This window comes from Odocoileus virginianus, chromosome 6, assembly GCF_023699985.2.
Source record: "Odocoileus virginianus isolate 20LAN1187 ecotype Illinois chromosome 6, Ovbor_1.2, whole genome shotgun sequence".
NCBI classification, from domain to species: domain Eukaryota; kingdom Metazoa; phylum Chordata; class Mammalia; order Artiodactyla; family Cervidae; genus Odocoileus; species Odocoileus virginianus.
Genome location: NC_069679.1, coordinates 79021766 through 79046665, shown reverse-complemented (window position 1 = coordinate 79046665; position 24900 = coordinate 79021766). Strand labels below are relative to the sequence as shown.

General features: G+C 37.0%; 1 protein-coding gene across 9 annotated transcripts in view; it reads left to right on the top strand.

Annotated features, from left to right (window-relative positions):
• Positions 1–24900, top strand: part of CEP128 (centrosomal protein 128) — a 484062-nt gene that overhangs the window by 78580 nt on the left and 380582 nt on the right. For all 9 annotated transcript variants that reach the window (XM_070469726.1, XM_070469720.1, XM_070469725.1 and 6 more), the window contains 4 exons: positions 9922–10048; positions 11603–11721; positions 14401–14492; positions 17538–17610. In XM_070469726.1, the coding sequence (XP_070325827.1) occupies positions 9922–10048; positions 11603–11721; positions 14401–14492; positions 17538–17610 (411 nt within the window). The remainder of the gene's footprint in view (positions 1–9921; positions 10049–11602; positions 11722–14400; positions 14493–17537; positions 17611–24900) is intronic.

Genomic DNA, 24900 nt, shown 5'->3' with positions numbered 1-24900 from the left:
ACCAGCCTGCCAAGGCAGGAGATGTGAGTTCGATCCCTGGGTCGGGAAGATCCTGTGGAGCAGGAAATGGCAACGCTCTCGAGCATCCTTGCCTGTGAAGTCCCGTGGACAGGGGAGCCTGGTGGGTTGCAGCCCATGGGGTCGCAAGAGTCTGACACGACTGGGGGACTCAATCACCACAGCACATTGTAGGCACTCAGTACTGGTGCTGTGCTTTCCTTGAACTCATTGGGTCTGACTTAAGTTTCTTTTGTATATTATTGTGACTATAAACAACATAATGTGTTATAACATTCACAGTGATAACTGTACCTGATTATTTTGACTTCAAAGTATATGCTAAATAGGCAGCATACGTAATATTGCTTTTGCCCTCATGATTATATTGCCTGTCCACCCAAAATACAATAAGGTGCTATTAAAAGTACATTCCGTTTTTCATGCATGCTTATTTAATAACATTAGAAATGTTTATGGAAGTATTTTTAAAAAAGTAAAAACTGTGGTTAGAATATATGTGCTGTATGGGCTTTGAATATATGAGATTTCATTTAAAAATAAAATAGTTACATAAATAAAGGGAATTTCTAAATTTCAAAAGTATATGCGTACGCAGAGAGGTTAGGGATAGCAGTCAGAGATAATGATCTTTTTGGTAAATGAGAGAGATAGCAGCAACCATTTAAAAAATACATTTCAGCAACAGATGGTAGGACTAGAAAAATAACGGAATCCATAAATTTGCACTCTAATTTTATAAAATGCCCCACCTCCTCCACCTTTTCTTTCTGTCCTCCTCCTTCTCTTTGTTCTAGTGTTAATGGTAGAAGATAAATAGGCTGTAAGGGATCAAAGAGCTGATAAAATGAACTCTACAACCAATCTATTTTGCAGTCTATTGCCAGATCAACCTTGACATTCTGTGGAGAAACAGGTGGTGAGGGAAAGTCAAGTAGAAAGCACTTAATAGCTGTGCCCACGGCTGGCAGTATTATGTTGGCCAAAATTTTTTGACATCACCTCCTCTCTGCGTCTACTTCTGCCCTGGATTTTGCCAAGTTGGCCTTACACTTGTAAATCAAGTACTTCAATTTTTTTTTTCTTTTTTTTAATGTCAGCATTATAGATACGCAGCATGAGCTGCCTCTGTGGTTACCAGTGCTGTATTCATTGTGAATGTTTGCTAAGTACTGACTTTACTGTTAGGTGAAACTAGGGTAAATGGTTAGATGAAATATTCACATGTTTCCAGTTTCTACTCAACCATGCAGCCAACTGGATGCAGTTACCTGTACATGACCAGATTTGCATGCATTTCTGTATAATCTGTGTTAGGGGATGTGTGTTTTCCTAGTATGAAAATAAAGGATAATTTGGAGCAAGACAGCATTTGAAGAAACTAAATAGGATCTTTAATGGTTTCCAGAATTTAAGCCTACTTTGAATTGCAACGGGCTTCCCTTGTGGCTCAGCTGGCAAAGAATCCGCCTGCAGTGCGGGAGACCTGGGTTCAATCCCTGGCTTGGGAAGATCCCCTGGAGAAGGGAAAGGCTACCCACTCCAGTATTCTGGCCTGGAGAATTCCATGGACCTTATAGTCCATGGGGTCGCAAAGAGTCAGACATGACTGAGCAACTTTCACTTCACTTGAATTGCAACATTTAGAATTTTTATCAAGGTCATTGTTGACTTTTTTTTTTTAACTAATGTTTTTCATTTGTATGTAAGCTAATTATTTGAATATTTGTTACCTATTGTGTTTATGTGTGAGTAATCACTGTTCCTATTTAATTTTTATTTTATTCCTACTTTATAATGGAAATTCCTCTTTGTGAAAGTAATGGTAGATAACTTTTTTCCCCCTCTTGTTCAATGAGCTTATTTTTGTTGAGAATGTGAGTATCTGAGATACACTGCTTATTAGTATCAATAACTATAAATTGACCAAGGAAGTTTATCCATGTGGTTCTTTGCGTTTTCTCATCTTGTCTTACTGAGGGCAAATTTTACTTAATATGATTTATTTCGTAGGCATTTTTGATACTGTGTGTGGAGTTGGCATCTAGTTTCTTAGCTGTTTACTGTTGCTTGGAAACCTTACCTTCCCAAAGACTGGTCAAGAGGTTTGCTGTTAATGAATTTTGGAAAGTCAGTATATATATGTATTTTTTTCACTGAAAGAAAAAGACCAGAGTCCCAGTCCCAGGTAAGGTGAAGTTTAGGGTAACCCTTCCCCTGAATATAGCTGTAACACCTTTACTGAATGCATGGAGTAGCTTTTTGAGGACTCTGAAAAGTAAAGACAGTCGTTGTTGGCATGGTTTTGATGTGCATGAATTTCATTACCCCTTTGTGATCAAAATAACACCCATCCTTAAACAACACAATTCAAATTTCAATTAACACAACATTGTATTAATGATGAGTAACTGCAAAAAAGGAGAAACTTTGCTGCTAGCTGTTCAGGCCACACATTACCGTGTAAATAACAAATCGCTGCTTTTGAAGTCTGTTGCTGATTGGTTTCAGACAATGAAAAGTATAATTGTGATACTTCCTTTCTATTCCAGTGACAAACCTTGCTATTTATAAGAATAATAATAATAAAGGAATTGATCAAAAAGGTGAAAGTGTTGCTAAGAAATGAAAATTGATAATGCTGAAATGAAATTTGAATTATATTATGGAGGAGTTACACGTGGGGTTATAAAGATATAGGAAGGATGGTGGGGAGAAATAGTTAGGGAGTTTGGGATTGACATATACACACTGCTATTAATATATTTAAAATAGTTAACCAACAAGGACCTACTGTATAGCACAGGAAATTCTGCTCAATGATATTAACAACCTAAGTGGGAAAAGAATTTGAAAAACAATGGATACATGTATGTGTATAACCGAATCTCTTCACTATACACCTGAAACTGGCACAACATTGTTAATCAACTGTTCCAACAGAAAATAAAAAGTTAGAAAGAAATAGCCGAGAGTGAGAAGAGTGACAGCTTTGCTGTTTAACAGTCTGTAGATGTACAACTGGAGGAACTCAGTGAGTCATCTTTAGGGAATGATATTTTTCTGAAGAGTTTCTCCAGACTAAGACATCCCATTTCTTCACTCATGTTTGCTCTTATGTTCAGCATCTGTAATCATCACAATGAAAACTGCCATTTACTGGACAGACCAGTCTTCCCTAGGCATTGCTCTAATTATTCTACATACATTATCTTATTTCGTCCTCAAAATAAAATGTTAGTCTGTGAAATAGGTCAACAGGAGCAGATGCAGAAGTAGTATAATTGAGGCAAGTACGGGCTTTCTTCTGGTTCTTCTGAATCATGATGTTTTTAATGATCACACCCCTTATATGGAGTGCTGACTGCTGCCTCAGTGATTTCTCTTCATATATTTGATTTGCAGTATACTCAGTCTTTCTCAGTTTTATATATATATATATACATATATATATGCAATATATATATATTTCAATTCATTGAACTTGACTTATATTTTGTCTCAAATTAGACCTTCAAATAGAGACATCAGAGGTCTTTCAGAGATCTTGATGAGAGTTTTTAAAATTTGCTCTTTTATTGTTAATCTGAAAGCTTATAATTTATTTACTCCTTTCCAAAATGATGAGTTATTTCCCTAGCATTTTCTGCTACTGCTGCTAAGTCACTTCAGTCGTGTCCAACTCTGTGCAACCCCATAGATGGCAGCCCACCAGGGTCTCCCGTCCCTGGGATTCTCCAGCCAAGAACACTGGAGTGGGGTGCCATTGCCTTCTCTGCTAACATTCTCTACTGGTGACCAATGATGTTTTTTTTTTTTCTTTTTGAATATCACTAACTTACGAATTTAGGCATATTGGAACAGCTTTATTCCGTTGTAGTTAATATTTTTATTGATGCCCAAATTATTTCATCTATCACTAGAGAGAGATTTTTCAATTTGAATCCTTTGTTTAAAAGCATGTCCTAACAATCTGAATGAACTACCTTGTAAACAAGTATTGCCATTCAATTTCAGTGGCTGAGTTTTATTTCTACTGGGTCAGTTCAGTTCAGTCACTCAGTTGTGTCTGACTCTTTCCGACCCCATGGACTGCAGCATGCCAGGCTTCCCTGTCCATCAACAACTCCCAGAGCTTACTCAGACTCGTGTCCATAGAGTCGGTGATGCCATCCAACCATCTCATCCTCTGTCATCCCCTTCTCCTCTTGCCTTCAATCTTTCCCAGCATCAGGGTCTTTTCCAGTGAGTCAGTTCTTCACATCAGGTGGCCAAAGTATTGCCATTTCAGCTTCAGCATCAGTCCTTCCAATGAATATTTTGGACTGATGTCCTTTAGGATGGACTGGTTGGATATCCTTGCAGTCGATATCCTTGCAGTCCAAGGGACTCTCAAGAGTCTTCTTCAACATCACAGATCAAAAGCATTAATTCTTCAGTGATCATCTTTCTTTACAGTCCAACTCTCACATCTATACCTGACTGTTGGAAAAACCATAGCTTTGACTAGACAGACCTTTGATGTGTTGTCTAGGTTGGTCATAGCTTTTCTTTCAAGAAGCAAGTGTCTTTTAATTTCATGACTGTAGTCACCATCTGCAGTGATTTTGCAGCCCCCCAAAAATAAACAATTCCATTGTTTCCCCATCTATTTGCCATGAAATGATGGGACCGGATGCCATGATCTTAGTTTTCTGAGTGTTGAGTTTTAAGCCAACTTTTTTACTCTCTTCTTTCACTTTCATCAAGAGGCTCTTTAGTTCTTCTTCGCTTTCTGCCATGAGGGTGGTGTCATCTGCGTGTCTGAGGTTATTGATATTTCTCCCTGCAATCTTGATTCCAGTTTGTGCTTCATCCAGCTCAGCATTTCTTATGATGTTCTCTGCATATAAGTTAAATAAGCAGGGTGACAATATACAGCCTTGACATACTCCTTTTCCTATTTGGAACCAGTCTGTTCCACTTCCAGTTCTAACTGTTGCTTCTTGACCCACATACATATTTCTCAGGAGGCAGGTCAGGTGGTCTGGTATTCTTTCAGAATTTTCCAGTTTGTTGTCATCCACACAGTCAAAGGCTTTGGCATAGTCAATAAAGCAGAAATAGATGTTTTTCTGGAACTCTCTTGCTTTTTCTATGATCCAGAGGATGTTGGCAATTTGATCTCTGGTTCCTTTGCCTTTTTTAAATCCAGCTTGATCATTTGGAAGTTCATGGTTCATGTACTGTTGAAGCTTGGAGGATTTTGAGCATTACTTTGCTAGCATGTGAGATGAGTGCAGTTGTGTGGCAGTTTGAACATTCTTTGGCATTGCTGTTCCTTGGGATTAGAATTAAAACTGACCTCTTCCAGTCCTGTGGCCACTGCTGAGTTTTCCAAATTTGCTGGCATATTGAGTGCAGCACTTTCACAGCATCATCTTTTAGGATTTGAAATAGCTCAACTGGAATTCCATCACCTCTACGAGTTTTGTTTGTAGTGATGCCTCCTAAGGCCCACTTGACTTTGCATTTCAGGATGTCCAGCTCTAGGTGAGTGATCACACCATCATGGTTATGTGGGTTATGAAGATCTTTTTTGTATAGTTCTTCTGTGTATTCTTGCTGCCTCTTCTTAATGTCTCCTGCTTCTGTTAGGTCCATACTGTTTCTGTCTCTTTGTATGAAATGTTCCCTTGGTATCTAATTTTCTTGAAGAGATCGCTAATCTTTCTCACTCTATTGTTTTCCTCTATTTCTTTGCATTGATCACTGAGGAAGACTTGCTTATCTCTCCTTGCTATTCTTTGGAACTCTGCATTCAAATGGGTATATCTTTCCTTTTTTCCTTTGCCTTTAGCTTCTTTTCTCAGCTATTTGTAAGGCCTCCTCAGACAACCCATTTTGCCTTTTTGCATTTCTTTTTCTTGGGGATGGTCTTGATCACTGATTCCTGTATAGTGTCACGAACCTCCATCCATATCTTTTTATCTTTTTACTTTTTTATTTTAGGAATTAGCCAGTTGGTTTGGTACCATCATGACTAGATTTCGTGTGGTGTCTATTGTTTTATTGCTACTTTAAGTGTAGTTTTTAATTTTATTACATTTAGTTTGTGTCTTAGGTGGTGGACTTGTTTTTGCTGTGATGTTTGCAGGAATGATTAAAATAAATCTTTAACCTCTTTACCTTTTACAGTTCATTTTTTGATCTTTATATATTAGCTAGTTCATCTGTTCAATGGCATATGGCATATGGCATATCTTTTGAGAGTTTTAAAATGAGGTTGCCAAATAGTTTGTCTTAACTTTTTATCTTATTTCTGAAATGAACAACTTTATAACATCTGTTATTCCTCCTAGATTTTGGGAGTAATGTATCATTTCTCTTGTTCTGCATATTTTCCCATATGTTCCATGGTGAGTTTTTGTTGTTAGCAGGGATTGTGTGTGTGTGTTTGTGTGTGTGTGTTAATTCATCTTCTTAATCAGCTTTTAGTTACAGCTCAGGATTTGTTAGCAAATAAACCCACATAATGGGTTTCCCAGGTGGCTCAGTGGATAAAGAATATGCCTGTGATGCAGTAGACACAAGAGACACAGATTGGATTCCTGGGTCAGGAAGATTCCCTGGAGAATGGCGTGGCAGCCCACTCCAGTATTCTTGCCTGGAGAATCTCGTGGTCAGAGGAGCCTGGTGGTCTGTGATCCATAGGGTTGCAAAGAGTTGGACACGACTGAAGGGACTGAGCACAGTAGAGCGTAAAAAGAATGCTGGCAAATTCTGCTTCTGGCATATTTGATGAGATTACTTTAGCTCAACTCTCCCATGCAGAACAATGGAATAGGTGAAAAAAATGTAAAAAATTTTACTAAACTATTAGAGAACTACCAACATAGTGGGGAATATAATAGTCAAGATCTGGCAAAAATTCACATTTGGAAGGAAGAGTCCTGCATTTGGGACTCCTCTTCTGTCAAGGCAGTAGCTGATCTGAAAGGAGGTGGCTTAGAAGTGGACAGGATTAGAGCTGTCAGTAGACCTAAAGAGGCTGGAGGGACCAGAATTGGAGTTCAGGAATCCTCCAGCTTTTGACTGAGACCCCAAAGGGCGATAACCTAGGAAAATGGTGAACTGAAAATAAGAGCAGTGATAAATTGAAAATAATTTACAGTGCTGATGGGGACAAAAGCCCAGCTTCAAACCATCTCAGTTCTAACAAATTAAGGCGCTTTGGGTTTCCTAGTGACCTAGGCTGGCTGACTGGTAGAAGCAGAACCAAATCCCTTCTGACAGAAGATGTCATTGCAGAGCTTTAAATTAACTCTGCAGTTTTTCTTAGGTCTGCCACATGATTAAAAAATACTCAGCCGTAAGAAAGTGCAAGGGGCATGAGAGAATGACTGAAAACCAAGGGGAAAGAAGAACCCGTAATGAGCTATAAAATAACTATGATTAACCTGTTCAAGGAAGTAAGATTGAGAATGTTGACATAGAATTGAAAACTCTAAAAGATAAAAAATCAAATGAAAATCCCAAGGACTTCCCTGGTAGTCCAGTGGCTAAGACTTCCTGTTCCCGATGCAGAGGGCCTGGGTTCAATCCCTGGTCAGAGGACTAGATCCCATGGGCTGCAACTAAAGGTCCCTCATGCCTCTACTGGAGATCCTGAATGCTGCAAGAAGATCAGAGATCCTGTGTACCCAACTAAAGCTTCTTATAACCAGAAAAAAATTAAGGGAAACTGCAAAAATATAACTAAAACAAGCAAAAAAAACAAATTAGGAAAAAGAAGACATCAACAGATGGATTAAGTAGCAGCTTGTATATATTTGAAGAGAGAATTAATAAATGGAGAGATAGACCAGCAAAATATATTCAAAAAGAAAAATGGGGGAATGAAAGGAGGAGAGGAGAGCATGGATGACACATGGGATTTGGTAAAACAGTATCACCTGAATGTAGCTGGTTGGAGAGGGAGAGGAGAAGGGAAGAGGGAAGAAGGAATGAGGAGACGTGGCTGAAGAGTTACAGCACATGAAAGAGATCAGGTTACATATTCCATTATCTCTGTGAGTCAGAAACGGAATAACTACAAATAAGACTACGTATAGTCATATCATTGTAAAACCATTGATTGACACTCAAAGTCAAAGAGAAAATCTTAAAGATAGCCAGAGCTATAAAGGGCAAGTTGCCTTCCAAAAGATGCAGTAATTAGAAATGTCAGCTGACTTTGCTTCCAAAAATATAATCAACTTTACTTCAATTAAAAAAAATAAGCTATGAAAAAAGAGGATACTGACATCAGGCTTAGCTTGAAAAGGTGCAAACCATAAACACAGGAAATGTTGGTAGAACTGGTTCTGTCATTAATTTGTGTTATCTAAAGACATTTTACCATTTTAGTTGCTTTTTTTCATGTTATAATTTGGATGTGAAGTTTTTAATTTTAACATTGTACAATTTTATTCTTGTCATGGATTACTGATATGCTATTCTAAGTTCTCTATGTAAGACCTCTCGTTTACCTATGTGTTAATCTTAGTTTTATTTTACTTGTGTGTTAATTACTCTCCAGGTAGACCTTAGTTCTCCCAGGCTTCATCAGTATTTTTCCTTGGATTGATAGTCTGGGCCCTTCACCTGGTGAATGCTCAGGCAAGATAGTATTGTACACACCCCAATGTAGAGAAGCAGGGAACAGAGGGTATGGAAATACTAGCTTTATCTTTTTTTTTCCAGAAATGAGAGTGGCAATACAAATACATTCTTATAATTCTAACACTGTTCCTTTTAATCCAGGCTATTTTAACCTTGATTCTCCAGAAGGGCTAAATCTGAACAACCAAAATGGAAAAGGATTTGCTCATTTGTGACTCATATTCTCTTTCAGCTGTGCTCTTCCTTCAGCTGAAGCTGCTTTCTTTCTGCACAGTTTCTCAAGGAAACCAACTTATCCTTCCATAAGTGATGTTCTACCTTTAATTTTGGCTGGATTTAGGAAGCCCTCTCTTTTCCATCACTTGCTTTATTTTGACATTCTCTTTAAAGAGTTATAGATGACTTGTTTTCTGGATCCATGCATTATTTTTATTAATATTACTTTTTTATTCATCCTTGGCTAAAGTGCCTAGACCAGAAGTTTCTCAGCAATTCATGGGATGTGGATCTTCCTTAGGTTTACTCTTTTTCCGTCAGATTTTAGCTGAATCCTCTTTTCAGGTCGATAGCTCTGTACAGCTCTGTTATTCTCAGTATTAAGTGTGTTTTTATTTGTCATAGCTCTTTGGGTCTAAAAAGATGCCATCTGATATCCCCTGCTGGCTAACTCTCTGCTGGTCTGAAGAGAACATTTGGACAACTGTGATCCTAGTTCATTGTTTGTACTAATAGTCTAACATCTGACCACATGGTTTTCTGGGATTTGAAATCTTTGAATGTGTGAAAGAGATGTTCTGATGCAGGGTTGGGCAGTGCACATTTTTTTCATAACAGTCACTCTGACATCTGTTCATTTTCCTGTTTGTTACGGATCTGGGGCTTCTGAGGGAATGTTTAGAACAGAGGAAAACTTTTTCTTTCTTTTTCAGATGTGTTGGCCTTTTTATGTTTCTAGGCATGGGTGGAATATCCATCTGATTTTGTAAACCCTTGGATAGTAGACATGTCTTTTGCATTCTGGTAATACAAAGATGGAATAGGTGGGGACACATGGTATTTAAATCCATATTAGAGTTGGTTCTTAAAATATTTATGTTTACTGTTTTTATATTTCTATTGACATAACTTAGTTCAGAATTTTGTGTGATATAAATTCTCTTTAGGAACACCAATAGTTCAGAAATAGCTTTACAAATCTGTAGGGTATTTATAAGTTGTTTAAGAAGAATAAATCTCCCTTCATTCTATTCTTTAATTTAGTTAAAAGAAAGCTTGGAACAATCGATAGGCCAATTGCGGAGTCAACGCTTGTCGAGAAACTTAGGAGGGAGAAGTATTTCTGTTACAAGTCTGAGTACAAGTGACCTCGATGGTGGCACTGTGACAGGTAAATTTTTCAGATGTTCTGAAAACCTTTTCTTTCTTTTCTTTGTCTAAGAAATATTCCTGAAGTACATATTGAGGACATGTAGTATTTAGACAAATGTAACCCATACTTAAAATCCTACAAATAAGGTGCTAGAAGATACCAAGTTTTTTTTTCTAGAAGATACAGTTTTACAGTGAATATTTTGACACATGTTCAATGGGACTTTGATATTCTGTTAACTTTGGTTCTTCTCAGGCTCTGTAGACCATGTAAAGCTTTACCTGACAGAACTTTGATTGAATTGTCTGCCTCTAGTCAAAACAAACACAAATAGGATTTGCTCTGTGGTGTACTTTCTGGATTATAAGTCTTAGTGTCATAGTTCTTGAAATGTCTCATGAAATAGCCTGTGACCATTGTTAAGAACAGGGGAGTTTTTTTTTTGTGGGTGCTATTTTGTGGGTTTTTTTTTTTTTTTTTCATTTTATTAGTTGGAGGCTAATTACTTTACAATATTGTAGTGGTTTTTGCCATACATTGACATGAATCAGCCATGGATTTACCTGTGTTCCCCTCCGGATCCCCCCTCCCACCTCCCTCCCCATCCCATCCCTCTGGGTCTTCCCAGTGCACCAGCCCTGAGCACTTGTCTCATGCATCCAACCTGGACCGGTGATCTGTTTCACACTTGATAATATACATGTTTCAATGCTATTCTCTCAGATCATCCCACCCTCGCCTTTTCCCACAGAGTCTAAAAGTCAAGAACAGGGGAGTTTTATCCTTTCTGTGCAGCTATATTTCAGTGGCTGCACAAAAGGTGATAGTGCTTAGTTTGCCTATAATTAACCTTACCTGTACTTTGCTATAAGTGGCAACCCACTCTGGTATTCTTGCCTGGAAAGCCCCATGGACAGAGGAGCCTGGTGGGTTACAGTCCATGGGGTCTCAATGTGTCAGAGATAGCTGAGCGACTGAGCATACACATCCTTTCCTACAGCACTGAGGTTCACGTTTGAATAGCGAAAACTTGTAAATGTTTGCAGTGAAGAGAGGCAATTAGAGTGAACTTTAGAAGCCTGCACTGTTCATATTGCTATTGGTCATGATAATGACCAAAAATCACAGTCGGCTATTTTTCTTTATGTAGTTTAGTTCATTTATACTGATTTGTAAACACCATTCAGATTTTAGATAATTTGTTGTTTGAAAATTTGTTTTATTAATATTATTTTGGGGAATCATAGAAGTTATTTTTATAGCAACTTACTATTTTTATGTAAGAGAAAATATTCTGTTGCTTCCTTGAAAATTACAGCCAATTAGAATTTTTGAAGTGTTCTATTTTCAGGTCACTTCAGTTGTTCATTTTATCTGCTTTAAGAGCAAGATAAATGCCAATTTTGTGGAATTTTATGGCCACAGCAAGATTTGTTTGTGATTATCTATGGGAAATAGTGTGGGTTAAGTGCACATGTGTATGTCCATGTCTATTATGTATTTCCTGAGTGAAAGTTTAGATTGTTCTTATATAGTTTTTTTAATCCTTTCTCTTTTCTTTCTTCTCTAAAGAGAGCTACCGCTTTCAACCTACCTCGCCTCTCAAGGACTATGGGGATCAACAGGGTATTAAACGAAATAAGTCCAGACCTGGTGTCCGATTTGTTCCGGACACTGATGACGTGGGCCAGGTACTTTGTTCCCATTCTGTAGTCTGTATTCTTCCCATTTCTGTTTAAATGACTAACACTTGAATTTTGTGACTGTGTTTTAACTGTTTGATCATCACTAACTTCGTACCGATTTTTTAACGGAGTAAGCTGTTTTATTTTCAGTCTGTTGGTTGCCGTCGCACATTTATTTTGAACTTGTTATGGAAGATTATATTTTGTTTTGTTCTCTTGCTCAGGTGGCTCACTGTTCTGGAAGCTCTGCTATGTCAGCTACTTTCTATGAGCAAATTAGTCTTTTTGTGGTTAACCTATTGATTTTTCCATAATTTTTTCTTATTGTTGAATCATTGATGGAGCCATTTTCTATGAAATAGAAATTCTAAACTTTTTCTATGTAGTCATGAAATATTTTGAAAGTATTAGTTCTGTGGATATACTTTTTTTGCTTTAAACGTCTCTGCAAGATCTGAAAGTTTTTTTTGTTGTTGCTTTGGGTTGCTAAATTAATAATGGCTAGGAGATATTGCTGACTTTGACATCTTTGTTTTGGTAGTTTTAAGATTGAGAGCTCACAGTTTTTTAGGATACTCCTTTGTATTTTGTGCTTCTTATAGCATAAGATAAAAAGATAAAAGGACTAAGTCCGTTAGAAGACACCTTGTAGAAACTTTTCCTTGACTATTATTTTTTGGTAGTTGCAACTGACTAGTAGTGTTGGTTATGTGATTAAACCTAGAGCAGAGAACAACATCCTAACATTGCTCACTCTTTCATTTTATTTATTCAGTGCTTCTGTCCTGGGACAGTGCTTGTACTTGGAAACAGTGATGAGCAAAAACCTTGCCTTTCATGGAGCTTACAATTTAGAGGGGGAGCTAGGTGCTAATCAAAAAGTATGTAAATACACCCAAAATTGCAATCTGAGATGCATGCTGTAACAGAAAAAAGCCTAGGGCTGTGGGAGTATTCTGTAGAGGAACCTACTCCAGTCGGGAAAGGCTTCTCAAAGAAAGGCTGACTAAGCTGAGATCCGTAAGTTGATTAAGAGTCATTTGAGGGACAACAATTAGCTTGGCAGGAGGGAAGAGAGCAGCTGTATGCAATTTACAGAAGGCCACGTGGCTAAAGAAGCACGAGACTGACACTGTGCACAGCCATGTAAGAGGGTGACAATAATTTTGAAAAAAAATCGCCCTGGCTCCAGTGTAGAAAATGAAGTCAGTGTGGACCAACCAATATGAAGGATGCTGCTGTGTTCTGGGTGTGAGCTGATGGTCACTTGGATGAAGGTAGATGGAGTTGGAAAGAGGGCGGTAGATTTAAAAATTATTTGGTGGATAAGATGAAAGATCTTGAAGATCAGATGACCATTTGGGAAGGGTGCGAATGAGTGTAAAGGAGGGGTCAAAGATGGTCCTGGGATTCTGCTTTGCAAAACTGGAAAATCCTGATGGTAAAGCCTAAGTGAATGGTCTGCTGCTCATCAGCTGTGTTAGCTCTGCCCCTTTCACTAGCTATTCCTTGTTTCAGTCCATGTCTTAGGTGACCTGTAGCTCCATGTGGCTGTGCACTTTTCTAGTGCCCCAGTGCAGTGTTTGTGCTTCTGTTTACATATCTGTCTCTTAGGTTAAATTCTGAGCCATTTTCCCCCCAGCACAGTTGCTGGCACTCATTATATGCTCAGTGTGCATTTGTTGAAAAAATCAATTTGGTATTTCTGCAAGTCTGCATAGCTTACTTTTTTGTTATAAAGTATAGCCTACACATATGTGTATAGCATACCTATTTACCATTAAACGTACATTAATGTGAAAAATCCATGTAACCACCACCCAGACCAAGAAATAGAGGATTATAATACACCCGAAACTTATTACACACTCCTCCCTTCCCCAAGGGCTATCAACTATTTTGCTTTCTGTATTAATCATTCTCTTGATTTTTAAAAATACCATTTTTACTACTTGTATCTTATTTAGTATTGCCTGCGTTAACCTTTATATAGGTGGAATAATGCAGTATGTATTTTCTAACTTGCCTTTTTCATTTGATGTTTTGTTTTTGAAGTGTTAGATAGGTTTGATCATGTCATTTTCAGTGCTGTGTGATACTCCACTGGAAGACTATATTGCAGTTTGTCTCCATTCCATTCTTAATGGACTTTTGTTTTCAGTGTTTTCATCAACAGTGCTGCTCCACACATTCTTGTTCATGGTTCCTGGTGCATGTGGGCAAGGTTTTCTTGGCAACATGGGTTGGCACACTGAGGCACATGGTCTAGTTGAATAAAACTTGACTGTAGCACAGTCACACTCATTTGTTTGATGGCTACTTTTGTGCTATAATGGCAGAGCTGAGTAATCGTGACAGACGCCATATAGCCCGAGAGCCTGAAATAATTGCTGCTGTACTGTTTACAGAAAAAGTTTCTGAACCACTTTTCCAGAGTGTCTGTCAAGAGTGAAATATTGCATTATAGAGCATGTAATGGTTAATGTTACATATAGTTTTAAAAACCTTTCTTTGGGAAAGAATATTTTGTATCTTTTAGAATAGACAGTTTTATTGTGTCTTGATAACATTATAAAAATTTGTGTATTGTTGCAAAGGACAAGTTCTCCTGTCTTACTGTCAATGAATCTTCATGGAAGAATTCAACAGAATCCTAAATGGATAACTTTGTTTTGCTTTTTTTAGTTTCATGCTTTTCATCAGTCCCTCCGAGACCTCAGCAGTGAACAAGTTCGCCTTGGAGATGATTTCAACCGGGAACTTGCCAGAAGAAGCCGGTAAAAGCCGAAAATGATTTTTGTTGAGGAATTAATTGTCAGGAGAATAAAACAGGTTCTGTAGTTGACATGTTTACATGAGTTTACAAAAGAAGTACTGTGTTTTTATACTTGTATTTTAAAGTGTATAAGTAGAACAGTTCAAAACTCTTTGAATTTGCAATATATCATGACAGTGTTAGACAAATTAATTTCATACTTTTAAAAACATTTTATTTTATTACAATGGAATGCTGGCATTGTGGAGAGATGTTGTTAGATATTAGTCAAGAGTTAAATATGCCAACATGGGGTTGGCTAAAATGTTCATTTGGGTTTTTCTGTGGCATCTTATGGAAGAACACGAATGAACTTTTCGGCTAAGCCAGTGCATTGGCGAGAGCGCCCGGGACCGCCTGACTGGCACTGGTGCAAACGTGATGCAGCACTCATCCATGGGCACGAGGCCTTGTAGAGTCAGACCTCTTAGCTTTCAGATGAAGTCCTCAAAGGCCAGTTGTTTACATCTGCCCAGTTTTTACAATTTTGTTACTTCTGGTTTGTCCCAAGAAGTATCACTTTATTTAAGATTTCTTCTCTGTCTTTATTTTCATCATAAGTAGTAACAGTTGGCTTTCATTTAGAAGCCATATTTTCTTGCTCTTTTTAGATTTATTTTTAATTGGAGGATAATTGCTTTACAATATTATATTGATTTCTGCCATATATTAACATGAATCAGCCATAAGTATACATATATCCCCTTTATGAACCTCCTTCCCACATTCCACCCCATCCCACCCCTCTTGGTTATCACAGAGCACTGGATTTGAGTAATATAGTAAATTCCCACTGGCTGTCTAGAGGCCATAATTTTCAAGCAACATTTTATCCCATTGCAAAAGTCACAATCTGTATAGAGCAATGATTAGGGAGAAAAAGGTTAATTGAAATTCATTTACCAAATTCACTTGCTAACTCCTATTCTAGCTAATGAAATCATTCAGCATGCCAGTTTTATGTTGCTATAGCAAAAAGAGTGAAAGCTATAAATGTTAAATCTCTGCATATCAACTGTAGTCTGCATAACTTTTCTTCCTCTCTATAAGGAAGGCAGGAAATTTAGTAATAAGAATTAAAGACCTTACTGTTATGCTTACTACTACCACCAGTAAATGCTATTGCACACTTATTTCATGTCAGGTAGATTTAGGTTTATTTCTTAAAACAATTTTAATGAAGCAGTAATTATTGTTTTCCCCAGTTTGAAATATGGAAGATTGGTGGGTAGGTGAAAGTGTTAGCTGCTCAGTCATGTCCGACTATTTTGCGACCCCATGGACTGTAGCCCACCGGGCTCCTCTGTCCCTGGGATTCTCCAGGCAAGGATACTGGAGTGGGTTGCCATTTCCTCCTCCAGGGGATCTTCCCCACCCAGGGATTGAACCTGGTCTCCTGCATTGCAGGCAGACTCTTTACTGTCTGAGCCCCCAGGGAAGGTCAGGGGTAGGTGAGGCTTAAAACTGAGAGTTTGGCCTTGGATACCTTAGGTTTCAGATACCTGTGAGACATCCAAGTGGAAACTTAAGAAATGCAGCCAGACATTTACTCTGGAACTCAAGGGAAAAGTCTCGATTAGAGAAATTTATGAGTGGTCAGCATAGAGAAGTGGTGTTTGGAACTGTGATAATGGGTGCTATCCAAGGGAACCTGTAGGGAGGGCATTGAGGACAGGGAGTTCTGGGAGCTCCGGTATTTAAAGGCCATGTAAAAAGAAGAGCTCGCCTGAGGGCAAGAGCTAGTCAGGGATGGGAAATCCAGCAGCACATGGAACCACAAAAGCCCAGAAAGAGGTGCAATTAAAAAAGTCTATCACTTAAGATAGCTTCTTTCTGAGGAAATTACTAAGGGCATACAAGTGAAATAAACTGACAGCTAAGAGAAAGGAAGATATAGGTTATAAGAAATAGTAAAACTTACCAAGCACTTCAGTGAAAGTAATTCCCACTGTGATAGCCATATAGCAGGTCCAGGAATTAATCACTGAATTAGAGCAGGAAGTAAGTAGCCTTTGAGACGAATGTAGTCAGGGAGAATGGCATAGATTCTTAAAAGATGATTCAATAATAAGTGGGAGAAAGATATCAATGATGTATTAATAAGGTCAAAAGATAATGGGAAAGTAGAAAAAAACAAAAGCACAGGGGAATTAGTGATCCAGGTAGGAAGCTGACTAAAATATGAGCATGATAGAATGTAAGGAGAAAAGTATTAATTCTCTATAGTGAAGTAGTTCATAATGGATATAAATATATTAAGTAGGTTATACAGGTGACTAATAAAAGCACTGAAAATAGTAATAAATTTATCTGAAAACAGAGAGCAGTGTTAGTGAGTTAAATATTTCAAAACAGAGTTGAAAATATCTAGAGTTGAAAATGTTGCCGGTAATCAGCGAAAGAATTAAGAATGTGTTAGGCGAGCATGGTTGCCAGTGGGGATTGGAGCCAGATAAATGTGAGAGAGAAAGGGCTCTGCTTTTCTTTGTAAGTTTCCTGTACGATTGATTATTTGTCATGTGTGTTATTAATTTGATGGGAAAGAGGTAATGGGAGATAAATCAGTGAGGGCAGAGTTTGTACAGTAATCTCAAATGTAATTTGATGATGAATTGCTGGAGAGGATGTGAGATCAAGAGTTTTGTCCTCCTTACCTCTTTCATTCTTCTTTATTTAAATTGAGAATTATAGCCTTTTTTTTTTTTTTTTTTTAGTGAAGGTGGTGATGTAGTATAGCATTATTTCTCAAAATGTAGTCCCCAGATGGGCAGTATCAGCATCACCTAGGAATCTGTAGGAATGCCTTCTTGGGCTCCAGTGCAGACCTACTGATAGATACTGTGTAACACGTCCTCCAGGTGATTCATATGTTTGCTAGCCTCTGAGACCCACTGCCGCAGAGTATTATGTAATATCATATTGTGATGTTGTAAGTTTCATGAATTATGTACATTTTCTCAAATAGCTGACTTAAATTTTTTTTGTTGTTGTTTGTTTGTTTGCCTAGGTCGGATGCTGCAACAAGAAGGGCTTTGGAAGAACTGACTGAAAAACTTAATGAAGCCCAGAAACAAGATGTGGTGAGATCTCCTTGTTCATAGAAAGTTTTATTTTATACCCAGGTGTTAGGGTAATTGAGCTGGTCATAATCACAATCTACAGTGTAGTAGATTTTAACTACTTGTGTAGTATATACCATTTTGTCTAAGATATTCATGAATTTTAAGTATTTAGGCTTGAAATATTTATAGTGGTATTATGCTAGAGATAGAATTAATTTTTAGAGGTTTTGTTAAGAATATTTTAAAGATACTTTAAATTTTATTGACTCAGTGATGTTGTGCTTTTATTAAATGATATTTGAGAAATACAGAATTTTTTGGTAGTGATTCTGTAGCACTCTGTTAAGTATTTGAAAGTCGTCTCATAAGCATGTGATCACCACTACTGCAAAGGCCTCCTTGCTCTGTTTTTTGTTTGACATGGTGCTGACTGAAAAAACAAAAGCCCTAATTCTTGAGTTTTATCTCAAACTCAGATTGTTGACACTCTTTATTCAGTGATTTCTTTTTGTGAAATCACTATTCTTGCTGGAATTAAGATTAAAAATAAAGTATATGTGGTGTCCATTTCTTTGCATCATCAAGTTGTTTTTTTTTTTTTCCGGAGAAAAAGTTATCAGTTGAAGTGGTCACAAAACTGTCCAGTTGCAAACTTATCCATTTCAGGAGCACTGTGTATTCATTCATTCATTTACCACAAAGCAATCCGACCTAGGCAAACAAACAAATAACACAACAAAAAATTTAAGTCAGCTATTTGAGAAAATGTACATAATTCAATTGAGAGTAGTGGCAAAATTTTCTTTTCTTGTTTTATTAAAATTAAGAGGTTCCTAATAAAAGCAGATAATTTTTCTGCAGTTGTAATTTTTCTCCAGATGTTACTATGTATACAGGTTCTTATATAATATGCTGAACTTATTTTGGAGTTTGAATTTATTGCCACATATGCTAAGAGATGGATATGCTCTGTTTTCAAAGAGATGAACTTAATTTCTCTTATTTTTAGTTTAAAAAGTTTGGAAATATAATGTACTAACAGAAAAGTGCATGTATTAGTGTATAGCTTGGTGAATCATTACAAGGTAAGCACACTCATGAAACCACAACCCAGATCTAGAAACAGAACATTGCCAGTGCACAATAAGCCTCTTTATGCGCCCCTCCCAATCACTAATTTCTCCTTTTATGACCATGATTTTGACTCTTGAACCCATAGATTAGTTTTGCCTATTTTAGCTATTTATGTGAATGGAACCATGTAGGCATATATTTTGTGTGTGTGTCTTCTTTTGTTGATCACGATTATGATATCTCTGGGTGATATATCATGAACTTATAGTTTGTTCATTTTTAGTGGTCCTTAGTATTAATTGTATGGATATACTGCAGTTATTTTAACGTTTTGTGATAGATATTTGAGTTATCTCAAATTTTGGGCCATTACAAATAATTTACTGTTACCAATCTATTGTAGCACACATGTGCATATATTTCTGTTGGTATGTAACAAGGAGTGCAATTGCTAGGTGCCTTCCAATTTAGTAGATACTGAGAGACAGGTGTCCAGAGTGGCTTCCCTAATTTACACTCCCAGTAGTGGTGTATGGAAACTGTTGCTTTTCAAAGACTTGATATTATTAGTCTTTTAGTAGTAGCCATTGTGTTAGGTGCTTACAGTATCTCATCATGGTTCTAATTGGCATTTTCATGATTAATGGTGATCAGCATCTTTTCATGTTTGGCTACTGGCTATTTTCTTTCTTGAGATGCCATTTCTTCTTTTGACCACTGTTTTTATTGGATTGATTGTCTTTTTGTTACTGATTTGTGGGAGGTTTTAATAATTTTGTACATGAGCACTTTGTCAGTTATCTGTTTTGTGACTATTGTCTCCCATTACACAGCTGTTTCTTTTCTTTTCTTTTTTTCTTGGTTTGTTTGTTTTTAAACTCTCTTAATTTGAGTCTTCTGTTAAAATTTAATTTAGTTCATTTTCCATCTTTTTTTGGTTACTGCTTTTTTGACCTATTTAAGGAATTGGTCCTTATTTTAAAATCATGAAAATATCCCTTATATAATCATTCGGGAGCATAGTGTTTTACTTTTCACATTAAAATCTATTATGTATTTGAAATTGATATTTGTTTCTGGTGTGAAGCAGAGGTCATACATTTTGTATGGATATCCAGTTGATTCAGTCTCATTTACTGAAAGGACTACCTTTCTCGACTACTTTACAGTCCTGTCTTGATCATAAATAAAATGTTCATATGTGCAGTCATCTGTTACTGACTCTTTGTCCAATCATCTGGTTAATTTGTCTATCCCAGTGCTCATATCACACGGTCTTTCTTTTTGAATAGAGTTCCTTGTGCTATACAGTGGGTCCTTGTGAATTGTTTTATAAAATAGTAGTGCATATAAGTTTATATGAACCAGCTGATTCCTCCCTGCCCAACTCATTTTTTAAATTTTGGTAACCATAAATTTTAATTCTAAATCTTTGAAACTGTTTCTCTTTGGAAAAAAGTTCATTGGATTCCACCTAGAAGTGATATGATACTTGTCATATGATGCTTGTCTTCCCCTGTATCCCTACATCAGTTAATATTATATGATTATTTCTATTAGGTTGGTGCAGATGTATAATAATTGTGCTTTTTGCATTTTTGAAATTTTCCCTTTGATATTGGAATACATTCTTAAATAAATGTGGTTATGTTATATATCATTTTAATGCACATTTCTTGCTTTATGTTTCTGTGCTAATGACTTCTTGCTATTTATTTTATATGTATTTTAGACTATGAAAATGATGTTAGACAAAAAGCAAGTTTGAGCAATTTTATTATTTGAGTTCAAAGTGATAATAAAGCAGTGGAGACAACTTGCAACATCAACAAGGCATTTGGTCCAGGAACTGCTAATGAGCATATGGCACATTGGTGGTTCGAGAAGTTTTAAACCACTCTCGTTCAAGGAGATGAGAGCCTTGAAGATGAGGAGCAACTTCATGAGAAGTTGACAATGACCAATTGAGAGCAATCATTGAAGTTGATCCCTTTCAACTACATGAGAAGCTGCCAAAGAACTCAGTGTAGACTATTCTGTGGTTGTTTGACATTTGAAGCAAATTGGAAAGGTGAAAAAGCTTGATAAGTGGGTGCTTCATGAGCTGATGAAAAATAAAAAAAATCATCATTTTGAAGTGTTGTCTTTTCTTATTCCATGCACCAACATTTTGCTCCTTGAAAGAAAAGCTATGACCAACCTAGACAGCATATTAAAAAGCAGAGACATTACTTTGCCACGGTACATCTAGTCAAAACTATGGTTTTTCCAGTGTATGGATGTGAGAGTTGGACTGTAAAGAAAACTGAGAGCCAAAGAATTGATGCTTTTGAACTGTGGTGTTGGAGAAAATTCTTGAGAGTCCGTTGGATTGCAAGGAAATCCCAGTCAATCCTAAAGGAGATCAATCCTGAATATTCATTGGAAGGACTGATGCTGAAGCTGAAACTCCAATACTTTGGCCACCTGATGTGAAGAACTGACTCATTGGAAAAGACCCTGAAGCTGGGAAAGATTGCAAGTAGGAGGAGAAGGGGATGACAGAGGATGAGATTGTTGGATGGCATCATCAATTGAATGGGCATTAGTTTAAGAAGCCCTGGGAGTTGGTGATCGACAGGGAGGCCTGGTGTGCTACAGTCCACGGGGTCACAAAGAGTTGGACATGACTGAGCAACTGAACTGAATGCAACAACAATGGACCATTTCTCCATTAGGTTGTGACATGGGATGAAAAGTGGATTTTATACAACAACCAGCAATGACCAGCTCAGTGGTTGAACTGAGAAGAAGCTCCAAAGCATTTCTGAAAGTCAAACTTGCACCAAAAAAAGATCATGGTCACTGTTTGGTGGTCTGCTGCTGTCTGATCCACTATAGCTTTCTGAATTCCAGCAAAACCACTACATCTGAGAAGTATGCTCAGCAAATCGATGACATCCACTGAAAAGTGCAATGCCTGCAGCTGCACTGGTCAACAGAAAGGGCCCAGTTCTTCTTCAAGACGATGCCTGACTACACAGCAGACAGCCAACAGTTCAGAAGTTGAACAAATTGGACACAAAGTTTTGCCTCATCTGTCATCTTCACCTGACTTCTCACCAACCTACTACCACTTCTTCAAGCATCTCAACAACTTTTTGCAGGGAAGATGCTTCCACAACCAGCAGGAGGCAGAAAATACTTTCCAAGGGTTCATCAAATCCTGATGCACAGATTTTTTATGCTATAGGAATAAAGAAATTCATTTCTCGTTGGCAAAAATGTATTGATTGTAATGGTTCCTATCATGATTAATAAAGATGTGTTTGAGCCTAGTTATAATGATTTAATATTCATGGTCAAAAACCACAGTTAATTTTGCACCAACCTAATACTTACTTCCCTGTGGCTGGACATGGCTTTATGTCATCTTTATGTCTGAGTTATAGTGCTTAACATTACATTGTCTTGATATTCCTTTCTGAAAAGTTGTGATACGATAGAGTAAGTCCTTTTACTTTGCTCTTCAAGCTTGTCTGGTATTTTTTACTCTTTGCATTTATTTTAGAATCAGTGTGAAATTGTTTAAAAACTTGCCGGGTTCTTGATTGTATTATATTGTTTCTATAAGTCTGCTTGGAGAGAATACTGTATTAGTTAAGCTAATACACTGTTTATAAGATTTATGCTTTGATTTGATATCTTTATGCTATTTTATAGTGTGTCATTTAATGTTTAAAAAAATGTAACAGTCTTTGTTTTTCATTAGGAGAATTTTCCCTATTGTATTTAATGTAAATATTAATTTAGTTTATATAAATCTACCATCTTACTATTTGCTTTCTATTGGTTCCACTTCTGATGTTTTCTAAACTTTTTTCTGTCCTTTGGATTCATTAGTTTTCATTTTCCATATTATCTTGCTAATTGTACCTTGTTTTGTTACTCTTTTTATAGTTAATGAAAGGATTAAAACATGCATCCTAAATTTATCAAATCTAGTATAAATTAGCACTTTAAGGTCTTCCCAGCAAATGCAGGACCTAGGAAATTGTAACCCCATTAATCTCACTCTCCACTTTTCTGTTACTATCGTGTATTTTAATTCTGTATTTAACTGAGCTACATCAGTCAGTTCAGTTCAGTTGCTCAGTCATGTCCGACTCTTTGTAACCCAATGAACCGCCGCACGCCAGGCCTCCCTGTCCATCACCAACTCCTGGAGTCCACCCAAACCCATGTCCATTGAGTCAGTGATGCCATCCAGCCATTTCATCCTCTGTCATCCTCTTCTCCTCCTGGCGTCAATCTTTCCCAGCATCAAGGTCTTTTCAAATGAGTCAACTCTTCACATCAGGTGGCCAAAGTATTGGGAGTTTCAGCTGTAACATCAGTCCTTTCAATGAACACCCAGGACTAATCTCCTTTAGGATGGACTGGTTGGATATCGTTGCAGTCCAAGGGACTCTTCGAGAGTCTTCTCCAACACCACAGTGCAAAAGCATCAATTCTTTGGCACTCAGCTTTCTTTATAGTCCAACTCTCACATCCATACATGACCACTGGAAAAACCATAGCCTTGACTAGACAGACCTTTGTTGACAAAGTGATGTCTGTGCTTTTTAACATGCTGTCTAGGTTGGTCATAACTTTTCTTTCAAGGAGTAAGCATCTTTTAATTATTATTTTATATAGTAATTGTTCTTTTAGATTTACTCTTATATTTATTCTTCTTTGATTTACATTTCTTTCATGTTCTTTATTCCTTTCTGCATCTGAGTTTCTACATGTGCCTTAGGAACACACTTTAAAATTTCCTTTGGAGTGAATCTGCATATACCAAATAGAATTCCATTTAGAATTTTATTTAGAGTGGGTCTTTTGGTGACAGATCCTGTCTATATTTGTCTGAAAATGTCTTTAGTTCACTTTCTTTGTGGAAAGAGATTTTCACTGGATATAGAATTGTAGATAGGCTGTTGTTTCTCCGTTCTGTACTTTGCAGATAACATTTTATCATTTTCTGGGTTCTGTTGTTTCTGTTGAGAAGTCAGCCATTTGTCTTAGTGATGCTTTATTGAAGGATGATACATATTTTTTCTTTAATTGCTTTTGAATTTTTCCTGTTTTTGGTTTTCTACAATTTTACTAGTTCTTTTGATTTGTTGTTTGATGTTTATAGTTGTGCTATCTTTTTAAAAGTTATTTTTGCCTTACTCTCTGTCTCTTCTTTTTAGACCTCAGACTTCATGTAATATTAGACTTTTTCAGTCTATCCTTTTTGTCTCTTAGGTTCATTTTTTATAATTTTAGAAATTTGTTTCTCCATTCTTTATTTTGTATGTTTTCTTCTATCTTTCAGTTAGTTCCTTACTTTGGCTAAATCAAATCTGTCAGACTCAACCACTGATTTTTATTTTTAGTCATTACATATTTCATTTCTAGAATTTTTATTTCTTTTCTTTTTACTTTGTAATTTTTTGCCAAAATCCTCAAACTATGTACTTTTGTCTCATAACTCCCTTATCTGGACCTTTTATAGGTCTGTTTCTATTATCTCTTATTTTTCTTGGATTTTGATCACGTTGTTTTTGCCTTTTTGTTTTTGATTGGTTATTTGTGATGACAGAAATATTCATCTCTTCAAAGAAATCTTGCACGGATAGTTTGATAATTATTATGTATGAAAGGACATGTTTCCTTTTTGTTGTAGGTTAGACTAGAGTCATAGCAATCATGAATTACCTTATCATTTTTCATTAAGATATTTCAGTGTCACACTTCAGCACCAGGTTCCAACTAGTTTTGATCCGTCTTTACTACTGGTATGTAGTGCTTCAGGATTCCAGTCCAAAGTTCTGGGGTGTGGGGATGGGGGAGTTTACCCTTCCTTGAAAGGACCATCAACTCGTTTTTCTTCATTTAACCCTACACATCTGTTAAAGGCTTCAGCTTCTCGGTGTCTCTGCTGCCTGCTCAGAAATGGGCTGGTCTTTAAGAGACAGAAGATTGACCTCTTTGGATTTCTTTTTTATCTTGCATCTCGGTCTCATCTGACTTTATATTTTAAGCTTTCTGATGCCTTAAAACAGATACTAAAGTATTATTTTTTGCTACTTAAGTTATTTTCAGGGGGCAGGTCGGTCTGAATTAGTCTGTCAGGCTGCCCTTGTGGCTCAGATGGTAAAGAAACTGCCTTCAGTGTGGGACACGCAGGTTCAATCCCTGAGTCGGGAACATTCCCTGGAGGAG